Consider the following 21710-nt stretch of genomic DNA (forward strand, 5'->3'; position numbering starts at 1 on the left):
TCCAGGCAAGAATACTGGAGTGGGGAACCATTCCCTGAACCCCAGTCTCCTGCATTGCGGGCAGATTCTTTACCACCTGAGCTACCACTGAAGCCCCATCATTATATAAGCATGTTACTTAAAGACACAGAGATGAAAAAACAAAAGAATCAGTTAAAAGATTTGAAAGTGACTGCAATGAGAAACAGAAAATAGGAATTGGAGGGGACAGGGGTGGTTCAGAGGACTGCCATTTTGCAAAATAAGCTTTACGGGAACTATTTGATTCTTTAAAGTGTTAGCAAATATACTATTAATTAAAATTAAAATTGAAAAAAAAATTCATAGACAGGGAAGTTCATCCTCATTTTTACTCACACACTGGCCAGGCCCTAGCATCTGCCTAACAAAAAAGCAAAGTTGTAGGCTAGACCACACCGACTTTACCTAAGGCCTCACTGCACAGCTACTGTAGTAAACAGCAAAATAACCCAAAGAAATGCAAAATGACTCCAAAAAAATCAACATGTAAAAATGAAGTTGTATAAAGAGTAACAACTCAGGAAATTTCTTTTTTCAATTTGGCTGCACTAGGTGTTAGTTGTGACACTCAGGATCTTTTGTTGCAGGATATGGGATTAGGTCCCCTGACCATGGATCAAACTGGGGCCACCTGCATTGGGAGCTTGGAGTCTTAGGCACTGGATCACCAGTGAGGTCCCTTCAGGAAATGTTTGATCCCATGTAAAATTATAAAATGCAAAAAAACAAACAAAAAAAAAAGCACATTTTGTAAGTACTTTGCCTTGCAATGTTCACAGAGTCCCTTTTCATAAAAGCAACACACCTGAACAGTGCTTTATATGAGACAGGAACCCAATAAATTACAGATGCTTCTATCTTTTTCTTAACCCACTGAAATGGGCCTTTTCTGAATAGAGATTCTCAGGGTTCAGGCCAATCAACTTCAGACTTATTTGAACAGAATCCTAGCCATAATCCAATGAGAAATTGCTATCGGAAGGAAAACAATTTCTGTCTTTGAAGACATTACCACTTCATAATGGCTAAACTGAAAGAGGTACTCTGTCATTTTATACTAAATGAGATGTTGTCAGTAAACTAGATAGTCATCTTTCTTCTTTATTGTACCAGTCCCTTGACCAGTTACAGAAGAGAAAGGATTAACCAGGAATCAGTGAATTTTGAAAGTCAGTGATCACCTTAAAATTAGTATGTTCAATGTTACATTATTTTTGTCTATATGTTCCCTGTCTTGTTTTGTTATTAAATTCTCAAAACAGTCTACAACCTCAAAACAAGTTAAGAGTAACTAAGGGGAACAGATGTGAGGACCCACGGAGCATGATGGACACAACTGTGCTTGCTTTATCTAGAGTATACATACAGGCTGAAACTGTAGACATATTCTTCACAATGTTAACCAACTTTCCCTATTTTTGCTACCAGAAGAAGGGGAAGAGGGAGGGGAAAGGCAAGAGGAAGGGGGAGGGGAAGATGATGATGAGGGAGAAGAGGAAGGACCTTCCTAATCAGAGAAGAAGGGAAAAATCCTTCCATGTTAGGGTGGAGTTAAGTGGGGGCACAAGAGAAACACAAAATATTAAGAAAAACCAAGCAAACACTCTGTAGGAAACCAGACTTTTTAGTTTGAGTTTTCCAGTGAAGAAGACTACATTCTAAACAGATGCAGGTTAAGTGCCAGCCTCCTCTTCCTTATTCCTTATACAGGATTCTGCAGCATTGGCTGAATGAAACCACTGTGTCAAATACACAAGGGAATTGGAATTGGTGCTGTTGTTGTTTTCAGTCGCTAAATCATGTACAACTCTTAGCGACTCCAAGCTAAAGTGATAAAAATTTGATACCTAAAAGTAATTTAAGTATTTGCCAATATTCTCCCAATATTTCATGTATTATTGACTAGATTGCTAAATAGAATATTTTTATATCACATTAATATTTATATCTGAACTAATCAAACCATATTATTAAAAGCTATTGATTAGCATATGAATACACCATCAGTATACAGAAAAAATTTGTCTGCTTTTTTTATAAAGAAAGTGTACCTAGAACAGAAATATACTTAAAAAAGGAGGATTCTACTAAAAAAATTTATATAATCTTCATATTAATAGAAAATAATCAAAATTCTTACCTTATGGTATACTGAGGACAACATGTTTGATTCATGACAGGTTTGTACACATATTTCCCGCTTCTAAAATTATAGAATAGCTTTGTTAATTTCATACATATTTCTCACAGGCAGCAAAGTAGATTAGTACAGGAATATGAAATTAATTAAGGTAAAAATCTAATCAATAGGGTAAAAACTGAGGTTGAGTTACTCTTCACAAGCTAAATGATCTTATATGGTGGGTAATCCAAGGACCAGGGTCAAAGTTTTCCTTTCCTAAACCCTGGCATATGTACTCCACAGCTGATAACCGAGGTAACCTCAGTTACCCTCTCATCAAGCATCTGCAATCTCTTCCATGCCTCCCTCCATCCACCGCCCACGTTGATACTGAAAAAGCTGCCCAGGATGCTGTGGGGCTGATGTGTGTTGCTCCTACAACATCCACATGTGTGGGTTCCACGGGCACCAGCATGATGTACTCCCAAGCCAACCCGATCCTTTCCATGCTTTCTGGATCTCAGCTCATACAGAGCCATGACACTACAAGCTCAATTTTGTCCAGATTTGGATATGCCCTAATCCAAGTGGACTGGTGTTCTTATCACAAGAGGAAATTGGACATAAAAAGAAACATCAGGGCTTCCTTAGGGGCTCAGTGATAAAGAATCCTCCTGCCAATGCAGGAGATACGGATTCGATCCCTGATCCGGGAAGATTCCACATGCCCGGAGCAACTAAGCCCATGCACCCCAACTATTGAGTCTCTGCTCTAGAGCCTGGGAGCCCCAACTGCTGAAGGCTGAGGGCCTCAGGGCCTGAGCTCCACAAGAGAAGCCACCACACTGAGAAGCCATGCACCGCAGCAAGAGTTGCCCCTGATGACCGCAACTAGAGAAAAGCCTGCACAGCAAATGAAGACCCAGCACAGCCAAAAATAAATAAATAATTTTTAAGAAAGACACAGCCTACAGAACCATGAGAAAATACACTTCTCTCACTCCAGCGGCCCAGACTGTGGTGTTCTGTTATGGCAGTCCTAGCAAACACACAGGAGTTCAGTTCCCGAGCCGAAAATCTGGGCGTCCTCCTAGGCTCTTCACTCCCGCACACCTCCATATGCTGCCAGCAAGCATTCTACCTCTGAAACGTCTCGTGAGTGTGCCCCCTCCGATCTAGCTCCTAATCTACAGTCACCGCTCCTGACTAGGACAGCAGCTCCTCAGCACCTCACACCAGGACACTACAGTAATCTCTAGGACTCCTCTTCCTGCCTTCAGAATCACTCCCTCAGACACCTCTCTGCTATCTGAATCATTTCCAGATCTCAAATTCCATTACTTTTCTCTCTGACATAAAAGCCTTCAATAGCTCCCCCAGACCATTAAAAAAATAAAAATAAAATTCCTTATCATGGCACACAAAGTCCTGCCACATCTGACCCAATGGGCCTCATTATTATGTTTAAGGAAAGCTGTGAAGTTTCATTTGCTGTGCTCAATCTGGGCAGTACTGGTACAGGGCACTTAATACTGCTCATACTTATGTAAGGAACCTTACCTAATAGTTATTCTAAAATCATCTACACAAAAATAGCTGCGAAAAAAACATGGCCATCAAAGGCAATGTGTGGACCTTAAAGAAATCCTGATTCAAATAAACCAATTGTAAAAGAAAATTTTTTGAGATGACCAGAAAATCTCAAAACTAGGTAACAGGTGACATTAAATTATCATTAAATTGCAAAGCATGGTAATGATATTGTGGATATGTTAAGAAAGCGAAAAAAAATCCTTCTCTATTAGAAACACACAGTTAGTCCAAGTATAATGACATAATATCTGAAATTTGCTTTAAATAATTTTGTGGGAGGGGAGGGAGGAATATCTCATCCCATTGAAGCTGCTATAACAAAATACCATAGACTGAGTGACTTATAAACAGAAATACATTCCTGGTAGTTCTGGGGCTGGAAGTCCAAGATCAAGGTGCCAACAGAAATGATGTCCAGTGAAGACAAGCTTTCTGGTTCATCTTTTCTACATATCCTCATGTGGCAAAAGGGGCAAGAGAACCCTCTGTGGTCTCTTCTATAAAGGCACTAGAATCCCATTCGTGATCCCATCCATCTTCATGACCTAACCACCTCCCAAAAGCCCTACCTCCATATAGGACTTAACATATGAACTCTGGGGGAGACACATTCAGTCCATTGAAGGGAGCAAGGAAAACTGATGAAACAAGACTGGCAAATGTTAACAACTTTCGATGCCTGGTGATTAGTACATGAAGTTCATTACAGTGTTCTTGCTACATCTGTGAAATATTCCAAATAAACATCCTTAAAAGGAGAAAACAATCTCTACACACAAAATATAATAAAAATTTTATTAAACCTATTTCCAACCACAGGAAAACATTTTAAAGGCAAATAATATGTTTCAATTATAAGAAGAGCCTGAGTACCATCAGAAGGATCTTTACATTAACGGCATTTACCTTCGCCATCCTCGGTCTATGAGATCCTGGTAATCCTGCACAGTCATTGAATGTGCCCACATGCCTGAAAAATAAGTGCCATGTTCATAACAACGGGTGGAACTTTTTACTTTTCTAAATTCAAAGCATTATTTTTAAAGTGTGAATACTGAAGCAAAAAAAAATCCAGCTCACACTGGAGAAATCAAAGTCCGCACATCGTCCTTTTTTAACACAATACACAACACAAATGAAACACATGATGTATTTAACCTTAATTTTAAAAATAAAACACAGAAAGTGATCACATGCACTTAGGAATTAGTCAACAGTCTATGACACCTTAAATTTAAGATCCCACTGCAAACTACATCACACCTTTAAGCCATAATAATGACCCCAAAAGTTTAATAAGCTGGTCTCTTCAGAAGAATTAGAAAGCAAATGTTTTCTTGTGCATATAAATTCTCCTTATTTTAATTTGCTTACACTGAAAATAAGACAAAAGTATACATACAGCAATATTCCTTTTAAGTATAAAAAATGAAAGTAATCCAAATGCCTTTGAACAGAAAAGTGATTCCAGACACTAATTTGTTATCAACATGATGAAAAAAGTTAGGCCACCATAAAAAAATGAAGATTATGAGAAAACACTGAATTAATGGTAAAGAAAAATGAATTTTACTCTTGGAAACAGTAAACCCGTCAAAAGTATGGAAAAACAGACAGGCCTAATAGAACAGGATGTAGTGAGAAAAGCAAGGGCATAAATACAACAGAAATGTCAGAAGCCCGGGTGGTGCTCACTAACACCAACAAGTTACTCTATGGGGCTCAATTTCCTCATCTGTAAATGGAAATAATAAAACCTTCCTACCTAATAGGTGGAGCGCCCTATAGTAAAGATTATTATTAAAATTAAAAACAAAACGATAGAAGTGATAGAAATTTATACGTATCTCTTTAGGTGAAAAGGGCGAAGGTAGGTTTTTTCCATAAAACTAAACAAAGGACATATATATTAATCGATTTTCTCTTACTAAAATTACTAGGAAAGTAGTTAAGGACCTAATATTAATTTTAGACATGTATAACTTAAATTATCATTACATACAGAATTCCCTGGTAGCTCAGCTGGTAAAGAATCCGCCTGCTACGCAGGAGACACAGGATTCCTGGGTCGGCAAGATCAGCAGAAGAAAGGATAGGCTACCCACTCCGGTGTTCTTGGGTTTCCCTGGCATCTGGTAAAGAACCCGCCCGCAATGCGGGAGACCTGGGTTTGATTCCTGGATTGGGAAAATCCCCTGGAGTAGGGAATGGCTACCCACTCCAGTACTCTGGCCAGGAGAATTCCATAGACTGTATTGTTATATAATAAAGCTATATTATAATCTATACTATAAATTTCTTACATATATAAGCATAATACTAAAATTTGAAACAGAGAAGAGAAGAAACCTCTACTACCCTAAGGCAGTCACTGTTACCTTACGGGTTTCTCCCTCCCTGGGCTGTAATCATCTCACCTTTATTTGCATCCTCCTTATTTCCGAAATAAGGGTTATAGTCTTGGGTTATAGTCTTAACCCAAGACTATAAATTTTTTTCACTTTAACTCATCTTTATAACTGTCACTAACGACTGCGTTAATACTGCATTCTACCGCCTCTCACAAGAAGTTAATAACCTTTTAATTTTTAAAAGTTATTAAAAATTTTTAATTAATGAGTACACGGACACACCATCATCGCCCAAATCACTGCCCCAGGGCAGGACAAAACTTTTTTTTTGTTTTAAATACGGAAACCACCCAAATTTAAGTCTCCATGGATATCCCGTTTCCCATAATGCTAGATTATTCTTTAAAATAAGTGTATATTCTTTTGCCAAAGCATGACACTGCAGGAAATAAACATGACGTTCCGTTTACAAACGAACAAAAATTCTTCCAAAAGAAACTTGAATCACGGGAGGGGGCACTGTAGGCTGGCTCTGTCGTGGTCACCGAGGTGGGTGGAGAAATGACAAGCACCTGGTACCATTTCCAAGCACAACAGTACTAACAGGGGCCCCTCGCGAGCAGCGACTACCATCAAGCAGTTTCTTGTATATTTTTCCAGGGACATTTTATCCACGGATATCCACGCACGTGTGTTTTACATACACACACACACACAGCTTTCTACACACACAGCACCCGACACCCACTGTCCCGCAACCCCTCGTCTTGCGCTGACCACCGGGGACACTCCGACAGCAGCATCTGAAATCCCAGGTCAGCCCCTGTAACTGACCACGCCACAGCGCTCCCCGACAGGCGCGTAGTTAACGGTCTCCCACTGACGACGGACACCTGTTTCCACACTTGGCTCCTGCGAGACACACATTATCTCGCAAGTCAGACCGCCTGTGTGAAATGAGTCTCTAGAAGCTTCCCTGCTCCATCAGGGGTGAGGTCCGTTTTCAAATTCTGACAGCCACGGCACTCGGGGAGAACCGCATTCCGCATTCGCTCCACGAGGGCCGGACGGCGCAGGGGCTACGCCTGGGCCGCAGCCTGGACACGACCCTCCAGCCACTCGGCCCGAGACGCCGCGACCCCCCGAGGACACCCGCGGGCCGCCGAGCCACCGGCGCCCTTCCCCGCCCACCAGCCCGGCCCGCTCACCATTGGAGCGACTGCCCGACTCGTTCTTGCAGTAGCCGCAGCGGTAGAAGTCCTCGCCCTCGAAATACTCCACGATGCTGGGCGAAAGCGCGGCCCAGGACGCCATGGCTCCAGCCCCTCAAGCGCGACGCGCGGCCCAGCCCAACCCCGCAACCGCCGCCGCCACCCCACAATGCACCGCGCCGCCCGGGCGCCAGCAGGCCGAGCCTCGCCGGGAGCGCCCTCGGCGGTGAAGCCGCCTGCGCCATCTTGACCGAGGGCAGCCTTCCGCTATTTCCGCTCTTTCTCCGAAAGAGACCGCCATCTTCGGTAAGGGTGAGACCAAGAGACAGAATGTGAAGGGCAACGGTCTGGGAAGAAACGCGTGGGGAAGGGAAGCGGGAGCTGGGGAGTGGGGCCTGGGTGCTTCCCCCCCGCGAGGGTCTGGCCTGGAGCGCGGCGGGCGGTGTGGGGGTTTGGACGCCAGGCGGCCGCGCCCACTCCGTTGGCCGGACCACTCACCACAGGACGCCTTGCCCTCCTCGGAGTCGCAGTAGCCGCAGCGGTAGCCGGCCTTGAGTCCCTTGTACTCCACCATCGAAGCCATGGCTGCCTCCAGGTTCGCGCGGGCCGGCCACGCCTCTCGGCGCCCCGGGGCCGACCTCGGCGGAGCGCGGGGGCCCGCGGCGGGGAGGAGTGGATAGCGAGGCCGGTGCGGTGGGTCTCAGCGCCTAGGGGCCCCCGGTCGGTGTTGGGTCCGGGGGCCTCCCAGGATGAGCGTGGATTGTAGCGGTGCCCCCCCGCCCCGAGACCCCGAGTTCAAGCCAGCCCTTTGCAGTTACTCCATCGCCGATCCTTCCCACAACTACAGGTTGTCAGCCGCAGTTTACACATAAGGAAACTGAGGCACAGAGGTTGTGATCACTGTTTCCAGATCCTGCAGATCTCGGTTTAAAAGTTAACATCTCAGACTGTCCTCGCCAATTCTAGCGTCTTCCAAACTAGCAGGTACTTACTAAATATCCCCTAGGTTGGAGTACACATGTAGGTGTTCTGTGGATTGGCAGAGTAGGCGAATTGAACACTTCCCTCTTTTAAAGAAGACAAATGTCAGAGCCAGTTGCTGTCTTGTGCCCAGTGCCACCGTATCTTGCAACTTTCAAACAGAAGCTGAAATTCAGACTTTTTTTTTCCCTTAGTACAGCTTTTAAATGTTATTTTAAAAGAACTTTTTAATTGTACAGGCCAAACACAACATGTATGTAAGTTGAATTCTGTGCACAGGTCTCCAGTTTGTAACCACTATTTTAAAGGGGATTTTTCAAAGAGTAACGATCCAGGAGTAAAGTATAAAAATGAGTGACTGCCTCCAACGAAGTAGTATTCCTTAATCTTTAACTCTATATAGGCAAATAATTTAAACCAGTCTGTCCTTACGTTTTCCTCCTGTTGGCAATAAAGTTGATCATCTTTTTACAATGTTTAAAAAGGTGAAATCATGAAACTTGGAGAAACAGGTAAACTTTTGAAGTCAGTTTCAACATTCTTGACCCCAACACCCACTGTGCTATGTGCCCGTTAAGAGGTCATATTGCTAAGCATCACCTGTGCCTCACACAATGAGAAAAAAAAGCCTAAGGATAGCTATGTAGCATGCAGGAAGACCCTAGCTTTATCCAGCTCCTCCCAACTCCTTAGATTTAAAGCCTCCTTACTAGATCTCAGTACCCATGTTCTTAAACACAGGCCTTGTCCATTTTATTACAGCAGATGTGATTATTTCTTGTCCTTTCCTGGACAACAAAGGAAACAAAGGCCAGAGAGGCCATATAACTCGCCCAAGATCATACAACTAGTAAAAGACAAATAGGAGGAAAAGGTGATTTTTTAAAAATTAATTGAAGGAGAAAAGAGATTGACAAATACGAGGTTTGGACTTGTGTCACAAAACAGAGCCGGATTCCATCCCTGGGTCAGGAAGATCCCTGGAGGATGAAATGCCAACCTACTCCAGTACTCTTGCCTGGAAAATCCCATGGATGGAGGAGCCTGGTAGGCTACAGTCCATGAGGTTGCAAAGAGTCAGAAACGACTGAGTGACTTCACTAGACACAAAATTTTCATCTTTCAGGCCCCAATGAGAAAAACAATGCAAAGTTTCATTTAGGTTCGATCTTGGGGCATAAGTTTGGGGAGTTGGAAGAGGGCACTATTAAAATGTCCTTTTATTTATGAAACTGCCAATTATAGATAGTTGTCTTTGTTTTTAATTTTCACACTTGACAATAAAATGCTGACAACATGTTTGGTTCCATTAACAGTTTACATAAACTTGAGTGTGAAATTGAGTTTACGAAAGTTAAGTGTGAGGTTCGATCCTAGGCACTAATGATGTGAAGGACTCTGCATGGTGATAGACTCATGATTCTTGTGTTACAGTGAAATGTGGGACTTCCCTAGTGATCCAGTGGTTAAGAATCCACCTGCCTGTGCAGGGCACATGGGTTCAATCCTTCATCCACATGCCATGGGGCAACTAAGCCCATGTGCCACAACTGCTGAGGCTCTTTAGAGCCTGAGAGCCACCTGCATGCCCTAGGGTCCATGCTCTGCAACAGGAGAAGCCACTGCAATGATCAGCCCATGCACCACAACTACAGTAGCCACTGCTCTCCACAACTAGAGAAAGCCCTTGTACAGCAGCAAAGATCCAGCACAGCCAAAATAAAAGTTAATTGATTTAACTAAAATTTTTAAAAATAAAGTGAAATGTGTTTCTTTGAATAAAGTGTTATTGAGTAGATAGCAAGTTTGGGAGGGGTGTGCAGTTAAATACAGAGAAGAGGGACATGCTAGGAAAGAGCTGTGTTATGAGCAGAGGCAAGGAGCTAGATAGGAGCACCAAGTATCTCAGGTAAGGTTGGGATCCTAAAAGACACTTTCCTCTGTGGGGCACTCACTGCCAGGAGACCTCAGATTAGATCCCTTCCTCCTCTGTCTAGATGTTTCCGCTCCAGTCAGTATTCTTGCCTGCAGAATTCCATGGACAGAGGAGCCTGGCAGGCTGCAGTCCGTGGGGTCACACAGTCAGACACGACTGAAGCAACTTAGCATACGTGCAAGTACGCACTGGTAGCCACTAGCCACATGTCCCTACTGAGCACCTAAAATGTGGATAGTGTGACAGGGAAACAACTTCTATTTAAATTTATTTGGATTTTTTTTAATTGAGGCAGTACAGACAAGCAGGATAAATACCAAAAACCTGCATGTGGGCATATCATGTTCAAACTGCAGAAAATCTTCAAAACGGATTCTCGAAGACAAAAAGAAATCTTCAAAAAAGCCAGAGAGAGGAAAAAAATTTATCTATAGAGGAACAAGGATAAGAATTACATCAGTCTTCTTGTTAGAAACCATGCAAGCAAGAAGAAAGGGAAGTGAAATATTTCAAGTATTGAAAAACACCACCAGCCTAGAATTCTGAATCCAGCAAAATTATCCTTCAAATGTGAAAGAGAAGACTTTCTCAAAAATGGAGGGGATTTGTCACCACTAGATCTGATTTGCAAGAAATGTTTAAGAAATTCCCCAGAAAATAATACAGGTCAGAAACTCAGACCTACTTTTAAAAGAAGAGCATTAGAGAAGGAATAAATGGAGAGGTAAAATACCTCATGCGAAGAGTTGACTCATTGGAAAAGACTCTGATGCTGGGAGGGATTGGGGGCAGGAGGAAAAGGCAGAGATGAGATGGCTGGATGGCATCACCGACTCGATGGACGTAGTTTGAACTCCGGGAGTTGGTGATGGACAGGGAGGCCTGGCGTGCTGCAATTCATGGGGTCACAAAGAGTCGGACACGACGAGTGACTGAACTGAACCGAAAATCAATTTTTAATGTTTCAAAATAGTTGATCTGACAGATAACAGATTTTTTAGTTAATAATACAGGGTGCAAGCTTATAGATAAGTGAAATGAGTGATAGCAGTGTTTTAAGGGATAGGAGGCAGGAACTACGAGGGCTTCCTTCATAGCTTAGTCGGTAAAGAGTCCACCTGCAAGTCAGGAGACCAGGGTCAATTCCTGGGTCAGGAAGATCCCCTGGAGAAGGAAATGGCAACCCACTCCAGTATTCCTGCCTGAAGAATCCCATTGACAGAGGAGGGCTACAGTCCATGGGGTCACAAGAGTCACACACGACTTAGTGACTAAACCACAACCAGGTACGAACTGTGAATACTGTTATAAAAAAGTACCTGCACTGCCTGTGTGGTAGCTGTTTGAAGAAGAACTTAGATTAGTTGTAAATATATGCTGCAAACTCAATGGCAACCATTTAAAAAAGCAAACATAATTGTTATGCTAAGAGAGGAGAACAAATAGAATCATAAAATGTTTAATACCAGATATGGCAAAATACGACAAGGATGACAGGCAAGATATGACAGAGGATGAGATGGTTGGATGGCATCACCAACTTGATGGACATGAGTTTGAGCAAGCTCTGGGAGTTGGTGATGGGAGGTAAGCCTGACGTGCTGTAGTCCACGAGGTTGCAAAGAGTTAGGTACCACCGAGTGGCTGAACTGAAGGCAAAGTAAGAGTGGAAGACAAAAGTAAGGTAAAGCAAGAGCAACAAGTGGAAAACAGCAGCACATATGGTAGGTACTAACCTTATTATATCAGTGATCACTTTAAACACCAGTGGTCTAAATACAGGAATTCAAAAAGACTATCAGACTGGATGAAAAATGAGACCTTACAATGTTATCCACAGGAAATGCCACTTTAAATATAAAAACAGATTAAAGGGACAGAGAAAGATAAACAGTAATAAAATACTTTCATGACTTGATGTTTGAAATTCTTTGATTATTTTTTCATCATAAAATACCCATATTTACTTTTTTAACTCATTTACTACTGAATGAGTTGGAGACTATGGTTTCAAGCGCATCTCTACAAACAGCACGTTTTAGAAGGGGTAGGTTTTATTTCTACTGAACAAAAAGCCAGGTTGTAATTAATCACTGTATTTTCTCCTTTTCACTTTTTTTTTAAGAACTAGAGACATCATAATGGGCTACATGAGGACTTTGTTTGAATGGATGCCGCTCATATGTATGGTGAAGGGTATCATGATGTGACTATGCAGTCATTTTCATTAATGTTATTTCAACATTGGTGTAATTTCTGCTTCTTCAGTGACCTGTTATGAACATATCAATAATTAGTATATGACTAGAAGTATATTAAACAGTATCAAAGCTCAAAACATCATTGCAGGAACAGTATTTAGGTGAGTGACAGCCAGCTAAGTAATAATGAGACCACACCACTTGCCCACCTGCCACTTAATCCAACCTCCTCTTGCTCCTGTGAGTGTGCCTACAGCATCCACTCCAGGGTTCTCCACCAACCACAATTCCATTCCCACGGAAGGGACACAATATATATTCCAAAAAGAGAAAGATGCTCCTATTACCTCGAAAGATGCTTTCTCTAACTGCCCTAAACTGGGACACTTCTATGGATAAAACACAGGCCCTTCTACTTTCTGTCTATGGCCATTTAGCCCAGCTCTCCATAAAGCTCATGTCCTGCCAAGCAGACGCTGTCTCCACCTACCACCTCACAGTAGTTTCAATCTAGGATAGTGATGACACATAAAAAAAAGCTTGTGACTGCTTCTGGTTGCCCTAGAAATCAGACCAAGGCATCCTGAAAGATCAACAGTAGGTAGCTGAAAAGTCTGCAAGAGGGCCAGAAACTTTAATGGCTGGAAAACAGGAATTTGCAGAATTGAGAATGGGAGATTAGAGCTGAGAGAAGAGGACACCAAGAGAGGAAGAGTGAAGAGCAGAGATGTTGCTCGTAAAGCTGACGATTGATAGGGCAATGGCTGAGGCAGAAGACACCAAAAGTAAACAGCGTGGGGCCCTAGGAGCAGCGGAAGTAACCAGTGATGCTCAGAGGAGACAGAACAATGTGGGGCTGCGGAAGGAGCAGCTTTCAGTGCAGACCCAACCCTCACGGCTTCCTTTGGTGACCGACTCAGAATGGTTGGCTCTGAGTGCAGAAGAACAGTAGGTATTACCGTCCTTAATTTTTGAGTAAAGGCAGGAGAGTATCATTTGTATGGGGATGGGTGCAGCACAGGAAAGAGGACGTGGTCTGGAGTCACACAGACATCCCACCTCTGAAACAAACTGTGGGACTCTAACAAGTCACTGAACCTCTCTTCACCTCAGTCCACTTGGCCGTGAAACGGGGGATAATGAGGCTGTTTGGAAGACTAAATAAAGGAATCTATTTGCGTTCTTAGTACAATGCCAAGAGTATGATAAACTCTAAAATGTTGCTATGGAGATAATGTAAGAATTGCTTAACAAAGAAAAAATATGAAAGCAGAAATGAGTCTTTGAGAAATTAAATAGCAAATAGTGGGTTTTTTTCTAGTTCTGTTATAAAATCCTTCTCTTTTGCTAAGAAAAGTCAGAGAAACAATATTTACAACCCAGATTGCTAAACAGAGAACCCTGTTTGCTAACTGAGCAGGTTAAGAAGCAAGGTCTTGAGGATGCCTAAATATGATTGTGCTCTATCATCAGTGGTAAATGTCTCTGCTTTATTTTTCTGCATTAAATTAAAAACACAACCCTTTCTTGCTGTCAGATTGTTTTATTATCTATTTAAAACGTAAATCTTTCACAAGATTAATGAAATGTTATAGTTACATAGCGGTTATTGGAAATTAATGATAGCTTATAGATTAAATTTATTGTTCATCACCTCATGCATAAGTGAACTTAAAATGGACTTAACTTCGAAAACTCAACTTCTCATCAAAGGCAAGTTCTCTGTTCTACTAACAATATACACAAACTGTGGTTTGTGGAAGTTGAAATTGTAACGTAACTCAGCCTCTCCTCTCCACTGTTGAATGTACTATTGACAGCTTCAACCTCAGACACAATTTGGCTCTTTGTTTATGCTTTTACCAAAGAGCATTTCTTCCTTGATTTGAGAAAAGAAAAAAACATATCGTAGAGCCCTGCCTATTGACACACAGAAACACCTTTTGCTACATATTAAAAGTGAGTCCCCAAATCAACTCACATTACCATTCTATCAGAGTATGTTTCCCAGAACCTTCCTCCAAGTCTTAGTATAATTTCTCTTTTTGCTCTTCTAGATTGGCCTGGGCCAAAAATATTCAAGACCCTCGGATTGCAGTAGGTTCCCACTCCCCACTAGAAAAGAAGATTAAGGTGAGGAAATACATTTACCGTGAACATTGGAGCCAGTCATAGAATCATAAAAATGTACCACCCAGGTAAAAAGGGCCCAGGAATTTCAAGGGAGCATGCTTTGCTTGTACTGTTTGATTCATTGAGCACCAGCGGTGCTGGCTGGACAGCAATGAAAAAAATAAGGATTTAGTCTAGTGAGGGATGTGGACATTAAACAGATAGTGGCTGCAGATTGTGAGAAGTGTCGTGAAAGGAATTTTGTTTTATTTGAATGAGTTTAAGGTCTGAAGGAGTGACACTTAGGCTTAAAACCTAAAAACTATAATATATACATACGTGCCCTAGTGAGAGTTGCTATATTTTGTGTTTGGGAGTATATAAAGGAAGAATACCTGAAAAGGCTCAGATGGGAAAGTTGTTGTGGAACAGAAGAGTCAGTGTGGCTGCAGCAGAGGGAGCAAGGAGTCCGCCTGAGAGACTCGTTTGGAGCTGTAATCAGGAACCAGTTTATGGATGCCACCCTGGACTCTGTGATTTTTCTCCCAAAGCAGTAAGATGCCATCCCAGGTTTCTGTGCAGGAGAAGTGGTGTGTTCAGATTTATGTAACACGGAGATCGTGCTGGCTGCCGTGTGACCGGTCTGATGGGGCTGGAGACAGAGGGAGAGAAGTGGATTCAGGGAAGCTAATAAGAGGCTGCTTCCCTCTAGGGTGGGGGCATTTTGAAGTTAGAAGGGACAGGACTGAGAGGGGAAGACTGAAGGAAGCACTGTGGGAGAAGAAACACGTGGGGCTGTGAAGTAGGCATATCCAGGTGAAGCAGAGGTGAGCTCCGAGCAGCCTGTGTGCCCCGACGGTCTCACTCACCCCTCACTCCCACTCCAGTGCCGGACGCACACGGTACATCACTTGTTGAATGATCAAGACTGTCTTGGTCCAAGGAAGCCCGAGTGTGACTTCTCTGTCCTAAGTTGAGTTTCTCTGCTACACTTTTCTCCATTACATGTAGAAGGCAGCCAGCGAAGCAGGTGGAGGGGGTGGCCACGAGGTAGGAAGAGGATGAGGGACCTTTCGGTTACTTGGGGACATTCGGCTAATGGCTGGAGTAGCGCGGGGGCCCAGCGTAGCCTTAGTCACACGCTCTCGGCTACCGTCTGGAAGTAAAAAGGAGCAGAGAGCGGTCCCCTCTGGAGAATGGTGCTGAGAGGCCCATGTGACAGCCACAAAAACGAGATCACAGATGACCCAGATGAGAGCAGGCTCAGACGAGGGGGTGGGGGGAGGATGGAAGCCAAACTTAAGAGGTAACTGCTTCAAGTTACACAGCGAAGGGGAGCAAAAGGGGATGGTCCGTAGAGGAAGCGTTTTCCTTTTTTTGTTTGAAGATGATATATACTAAAGCATAATTTTATGCTGATGGATTGATTCAGTAGACAGGAAATTTTGAAGCAGGGAAGGGAATTTGATCGTTGTAAACTGAAGTTCTCGAAGCTCAACAAACAGGTGGAGGAACTGACATTTTTTCTGCCTGCTCTGGGCCTTCATCACTGCATGCGGGCTTCCTCTAGTTGCGGCGAGCAGGGGCTACGCTTGTCGCAGTGCACGGACCTCTCATTGTGGTGGCTTCTCTTGTTGCACAGCACAGGCTCTAGGGCGCACAGGCTTAGCTGCCCCACAGCATGTGGGGGTCTTCCCAGACCAGGGATCAAACCTGTGTCCCCTGCATTGGCAGACGGATTCATAACCACTGGACCACCAGCGAAGTCCCAGAACTGGCTTTTGATAGGTGAAAGGGCAGGAAGGCAGAGTCTGGGATAGATGCATGGGGTTGTTCCTGCAGTGGGAGGAGTTCCTGAGGGCCTGCTTCTGGTTTTTCGGGGATGTAAGGGAATGCAGGGGGAGGGGAGGGGTGTGGAGGGGAGGGGGCTTGAAAAGGAAGACAGGAAACAGTTACAAGAGCCTAACTGGGACATAGTGTGAGGGTGCCAGGCGGGGCTGTGGCTACCTGAGAACTGTGCCATGGCCTGTATAGAGAATAAAGCACAACCAACTGAAAAGAGCTCTGATACTTCCCTTTGACAAGAATTTAGGTGGTGTCCATTCTCCAGAGGTGAGGAAGTTGCTAGCCCAAAAGACTCAACAGGAGCGTGAAAGACTTGATCAACTAAAGGCCATGTCTTTTGACTTCCGGTTCGCCCAAGCAGAGGCATACTACTATCAACGCTACCAGGAAATGCTGGAAGAAGCATGCAAGCACAAAATGGTTCTAGAAGGGGAAATTAAAACAGAGGAAAAGGAAAGGAGACCACAAAACGAAAAAAAAGAAGATGCTAAAAAATGGCACTATTTAGTGTCTGAGAGAGAGCTGAACCAGATACAGAAACACATACACCGAGCTGAACGAGCCAGAGGCCTCAGAGACCACAATTATCAACTGCTCCCTCAAAGCATCTCAAGTGAAATTCCTTCCCACGAAGTATTAAACCTGAAGAAGGATGTTTCAACTGAAAACATCCAGAAAACACACAAAGCTAAGGCCAAGCAGTACAGGGTGGCCTGGGCAAAGAAACAGATAAAGGGACATCAAGACCGAATGATTCGAGGGAGAGAACTCACAGAGCAAAGAAATGGTCAACGACGTGCTCAAAAAATACCTGCACAAGCTCCCGCTTTCCTGAAACCTCGAGTGAAGAAAAAGGAAGTAAAAGAATATGAATGGGTCACCACCTATCCCATTGTCCAGCCTTATGCGGAACCACTTTTAGAAGTGACCATTCTGATGGAAAAGTCCAAAAAAGAGAATAAAATTGGAAAACCACTCCGAAGAGAGCTCTTGAGTATACCATCATTTTTGAGAAGTCAACTACAAAAACATAAAGTTTAAATTATTTTCTAGATTATTGTATTTCTTTTTCAGGTGAGCATACCTTCATAGATGTTGGTGCAGTAGAATCTAATATCTTATAATATTGTTTCTAAATGCGTCACACTGAAAAAAAAGAGGTTAAACCATGAGCTCAGCATTCCCAATGTTTCAGCTCTGTACAGCTAACCCAAAACCTTGTGAATTAAAACCACCACCATTTTATCTCAATTCTGTAGCAGGCATTCCAGCAGAGCTCAGCTGGGCCATTTTTCTGCCCCCACGTAGCACCACTGGCAATGCTTGGAAACATTCAGTGATGGCTGGGCTAGTCCGTAGGTCCCAGATGGCTTAGCATGGATAGCTAGGGGGCTGAATCTAGCTGGTCCCTCTCCCTGGCTTCCCTCCCCAGGTAGTTTAAGGGCCACGTAGTAGCTGGACTTATTACCTGGTGATTCAGGGCTCCAGGAGGCCTGTCAGATGCTACAAAGGCTTCTTATGACCTAGCCCCAGAAGTCCCAGAACATCACCTCTGCTTATCCTACTAATCAAAGAAGCCACCAAGATCAGCCTACATTCAAGAGGGGACAAGCAGACTTTTTGTCTAAAAAAACATGGACTTTTTATTTCAACCTACCATTCCAAACCTCCAAAAAGTTGGTCACACACCTCTATTCTTTATTATACTTTTCATTTTTCTTTTATGTGAACACTGCTCATAGGAACAAATATTTTTATACAAAGAAACCCGCAATTCCACAGCTTCTGCATTGACCTTGACTAAAGAACCCTGGCTCCCTCTCTAAAGACAGTGTAAAAGTTAGAATTATGATGCAGATAACACACTGTCTTGTGTTTTCCAATGCACCTAAAATTTAATTGGATATCATGTACCTGGGCCCAGGGCATCCCTGATGGCTAGTTGCCAACGCAGGGACATGTGTTCAGTCCCTGGGTCGGGAAGATCCTCTGGAGTAGGAAATTGCAAGCCAATTCAGTATTCTTGCCTGGGACATCCCATGGAGCCTGGCAGGCTAGTCCATGGGGTCACAAAAGAGTTGGACATGACTTGGTGACTAAATAACAACCTGAGTCTAAGCCCTAGACCTGCCCAGAGACTCTAGAACATAGTTCCTTAAGTGGCTTACAGTCTATTAAGGGAAGAGAACAGCAGATGAAATAAAACAAAGCTGTGTCCAGTCCTATGGTATAAAAAGGTATACTGACCATAAGGACTAGAGGAGGGTAGCAGTTGGTGGGGATGTGGGGTGTGAGAATGCGTTTTGGATGACAACTCCTTGAGCAGGCAGAATAGGAGAAACTCACACTGATGCCTGCCTCCTGCCAGCCACTGTCAGCACAGGAATGAGGCACAGACTCAGTTCCCCTGGCGGATCTCCACTGCAAACAAGCAGCCCGAGGAGCACAGAGTAACCGAGGTAAGCACATGTGCTTTCAGAACACAGCGTTCTAGAGCAGTGGTGCGCAACTTTTTTGGCACCCGGGACTGGTTTAACGGAAGACAGTTTTCCACAAGCCCTGGGGAAGGGAAGGAGGAGGGCTTCAGGATGGTTCAAGCGCATCACACTTATTATGCACTTCTATTATTATTACATCAGCTGCACCTCAGATCACCAGGTGTGAGATCCCAGAGGTTGGGGACTCCTATTCTAAAGGAAAAGATGTTTTGGGGATCCTATATGACTGATTTTTTTTTTTTGACTGATTTTTGAGAACAGATTAGTTTGGTTTTTTTTTCCTTCTCTTCAGAGAGTTAAGAATTAAGTGGCCGATAATCTCACTGTCCAGATAACTTCTGTTGATAATTTTTTAAAATAACGATAAAGTACATGGAAAACTCAACTACAGAAAGATACAAAATGCAAAGGAACAGCTTTGCCACCTTAGTTTGCAAAAGGTAACCACTTTTAGGATTCTTAATGATGAGAGTCTGAAACAAGTAGAATGCACATGGAGGAAAAATTGACTCTAAACATACATGCTTGAAGAAAATAAAATGTTAAAACCACATGTGATTCGATTTCTGCAAAATGTCCAGAATAGGCAAATTTATGAAGATAAGAGATTCATGGACAGAATGCAGGTTACGGTTAGATAGGGCTGAGGGTTTAGAGTGGATGGAGGGGGGCAGTGACTGCTACTGGGTTGTGGGGACAAAAATGTTCTAAAACCAGATTGTGGTGATGGTCGCACAACCCTGAAAGTGGACTAAAAAACAACGGATTAATTACACATTTTAAATGGGTGAACAGTATGATATATAAAATATATCTCAGTAAAGCCATTTTACCAAAATGAAACCAACAGCAGGAATTCAGAGAGGAGGATGGAGAAGGCAATGGCACCCCACTCCAGTACTCTTGCTTGGAAAATCCCATGGATGGAGGAGCCTGGTAGGCTGCAGTCCATGGGGTCGCTAAGAGTTGGACACGACTGAGCGACTTCACTTTCACTTTTGTGCATTGGAGAAGGAAATGGCAACCCACTCCAGTGTTCTTGCCTGGGGAATCCCAGGGATGGGGGAGCCTGGCGGGCTGCCGTCTATGAGGTCGCACAGAGTCAGACACGACTGAAGCGACTTAGCAGCAGCAGAGAGGAGGAAGCAAGCCTGGAAGTGCAGGTAAAAGGCCTGATCCTCTTGAGGCTTTGAACATTGGTAAAGAGCTCAGGGTATCAAATCTCAAAGGCAGTGGGGAGATAACTGCGAAACTGACAAGTGGTCTTGAAGACATGGAAGAGATCTAAAGGAGAGACAGTAAGTGGGGACACAGACAGGAGCCTGTAGCAGAAAGCTGGGCAAGATGCAGAGAATCAAGAGGCCGGATGGTGATTAGTGACTGATGAAGGCAGAGCCTGTGGGGGTAAAAGAGAAGAGAAACCCTAGGTTTCTTTATGATTAGTAAAGGTGCCATCCAGGAATTACATGGACAATGAATTTAGGAGCTGTTTTCAGTTCAGTTCAGTTCAGTCACTCAGTCGTGGCCTACTCATTGCGACCCCATGGACTGCAGCACACCAGGCCTCCCTGTCTATCACCAACTTCTGTAGTTTACTCAAACTCCTGTCCATCGAGTTGGTGATGCCATCCAACCATTTCATCCTCCGTCGTCCCCTTCTCCTCCTGCCCTCAATCTTTCCCAGCATCAGGGTCTTTTCAGATGAGTCAGTTCTTCGCATCAGGTGGCCAAAGTAGTGGAGTTTCAGCTTCAACATCAGTCCTTCCAATGAACACTCAGGACTGATCTCCTTTAGGATGGACTGGTTGGATCTCCTTGCAGTCCAAGGGACTCTCAAGAGTCTTCTCCAACACCACAGTTCAAAAGCATCAATTCTTCGGCACTCAGCTTTCTTCACAGTCCAACTCTCACATCCATACATGACCACTGAAAAAACCATAGCTTTGACTAGACAGACCTTTCTTGGCAAAGGAATGTCTCTGCTTTTTAATATGCTGTCTAGGTTGGTCATAACTTTTCCTTCCAAGGAGTAAGCATCTTTTAATTTCATGGCTGCAGTCACCATCTGCAGTGATTTTGGAGCCCCCCAAAATAAAAGTCTGCCACTGTTTCCCCATCTATTTCCCATGAAGTGATGGGACCAGATGCCATGAACTTAGTTTTCCGAATGTTGAGCTTTAAGCCCACTGTTTTACTCTCCACTTTCACTTTCATCAAGAGGCTTTTGAGTTCCTCTTCACTTTCTGGCATGAGGGTGGTGTCATCTGCATATCTGAGGTTAATTGATATTTCTCCCGGCAATCTTGATTCCAGCTTGTACTTCACCAGCCCAGCATTTCTCATGATGTACTCTGCATATAAGTTAAATAAGCAGGGTGACCATATACAGCCTTGATGTACCCCTTTTCCTATTTGGAACCAGTCTGTTGTTCCATATCCAGTTCTAACTGTTGCTTCCTGACCTGTATATAGATTTCTCAAGAGGCAGGTCAGGTGGTCTGGTATTCCCATCTCTCAGAATTTTCCAGTTTATTGTGATTCACACAGTCAAAGGCTTTGGCAATCAATAAAGCAGAAATAGATGTTTTTCTGGGAACTCTCTTGCTTTTTTGATGATCCAGCAGATGTTGGCAATTTGATCTCTGCCTTTTCTAAAACCAGCTTGAACATCTGGAAGTTCATGGTTCACGTATTGCTGAAGCCTGGCTTGGAGAATTTTGAGCATTTCTTTGCTAGAGTGTGAGATGAGTGCAATTGTGCTGTAGTTTGAGCATTCTTTGGCATTGTCTTTCTTTGGAATTGGAATGAAAAGTGACCTTTTCCAGGCTTGTGGCCACTG

At 43.5% G+C, this 21710-nt stretch overlaps 2 protein-coding genes across 21 annotated transcripts in view; one reads left to right on the plus strand and one right to left on the minus strand.

Moving 5' to 3' along the window:
- Positions 1–7923, minus strand: part of ATE1 (arginyltransferase 1) — a 168867-nt gene extending 160944 nt beyond the window's left edge. For 9 of the 18 annotated variants that reach the window (XM_070780968.1, XM_070780970.1, XM_070780959.1 and 6 more), the window contains exons 1-3: positions 7296–7475; positions 4643–4706; positions 2162–2224 (exon numbers count right to left, since the gene is read on the minus strand). In XM_070780968.1, the coding sequence (XP_070637069.1) occupies positions 2162–2224; positions 4643–4706; positions 7296–7401 (233 nt within the window). In that variant the 5' untranslated portion in view covers positions 7402–7475. Of the gene's footprint in view, positions 1–2161; positions 2225–4642; positions 4707–6921; positions 7031–7295; positions 7477–7796 lie in introns of those variants that run through there. The other 9 variants (XM_070780967.1, XM_070780958.1, XM_070780966.1 and 6 more) reach the window with 6 other exon arrangements.
- On the plus strand, positions 7461–18729 carry LOC109579148 (putative uncharacterized protein ZNRD1-AS1). Of its 3 annotated transcripts, none has more exons than XM_070780975.1 (4): positions 7461–7604; positions 9714–13364; positions 14474–14549; positions 16614–18729. In XM_070780975.1, exons 2-4 carry the CDS (start codon positions 13144–13146, stop codon positions 17412–17414), a joined length of 1098 nt encoding a protein of 365 aa, XP_070637076.1. In that variant the 5' UTR covers positions 7461–7604; positions 9714–13143; the 3' UTR covers positions 17415–18729. The 3 variants fall into 3 exon arrangements, with proteins under 3 accessions (XP_070637076.1, XP_070637077.1, XP_070637075.1); XM_070780974.1 differs by lacking the exon at positions 7461–7604 and adding an exon at positions 8151–8282; XM_070780976.1 differs by lacking the exons at positions 7461–7604; positions 9714–13364 and adding an exon at positions 7786–7893.
- Positions 18730–21710: the final 2981 nt, after the last annotated feature.

The sequence above is a fragment of the Bos indicus genome, chromosome 26 (genome assembly GCF_029378745.1).
Source record: "Bos indicus isolate NIAB-ARS_2022 breed Sahiwal x Tharparkar chromosome 26, NIAB-ARS_B.indTharparkar_mat_pri_1.0, whole genome shotgun sequence".
NCBI classification, from domain to species: Eukaryota; Metazoa; Chordata; class Mammalia; order Artiodactyla; family Bovidae; genus Bos; species Bos indicus.

Excerpts from the sequence above, each read along its gene's own strand:
- LOC109579148 (XM_070780975.1), top strand. The coding sequence starts at position 13,144 with ATGTTGCTCGTAAAGCTGACGATTGATAGGGCAATGGCTGAGGCAGAA. Across the intron at positions 13,365-14,473 it reads GCTCTGAGTGCAGAAGAACA|ATTGGCCTGGGCCAAAAATA; the intron begins GTAGGTATTACC and ends TTGCTCTTCTAG. Across the intron at positions 14,550-16,613 it reads CACTAGAAAAGAAGATTAAG|AATTTAGGTGGTGTCCATTC; the intron begins GTGAGGAAATAC and ends CCCTTTGACAAG.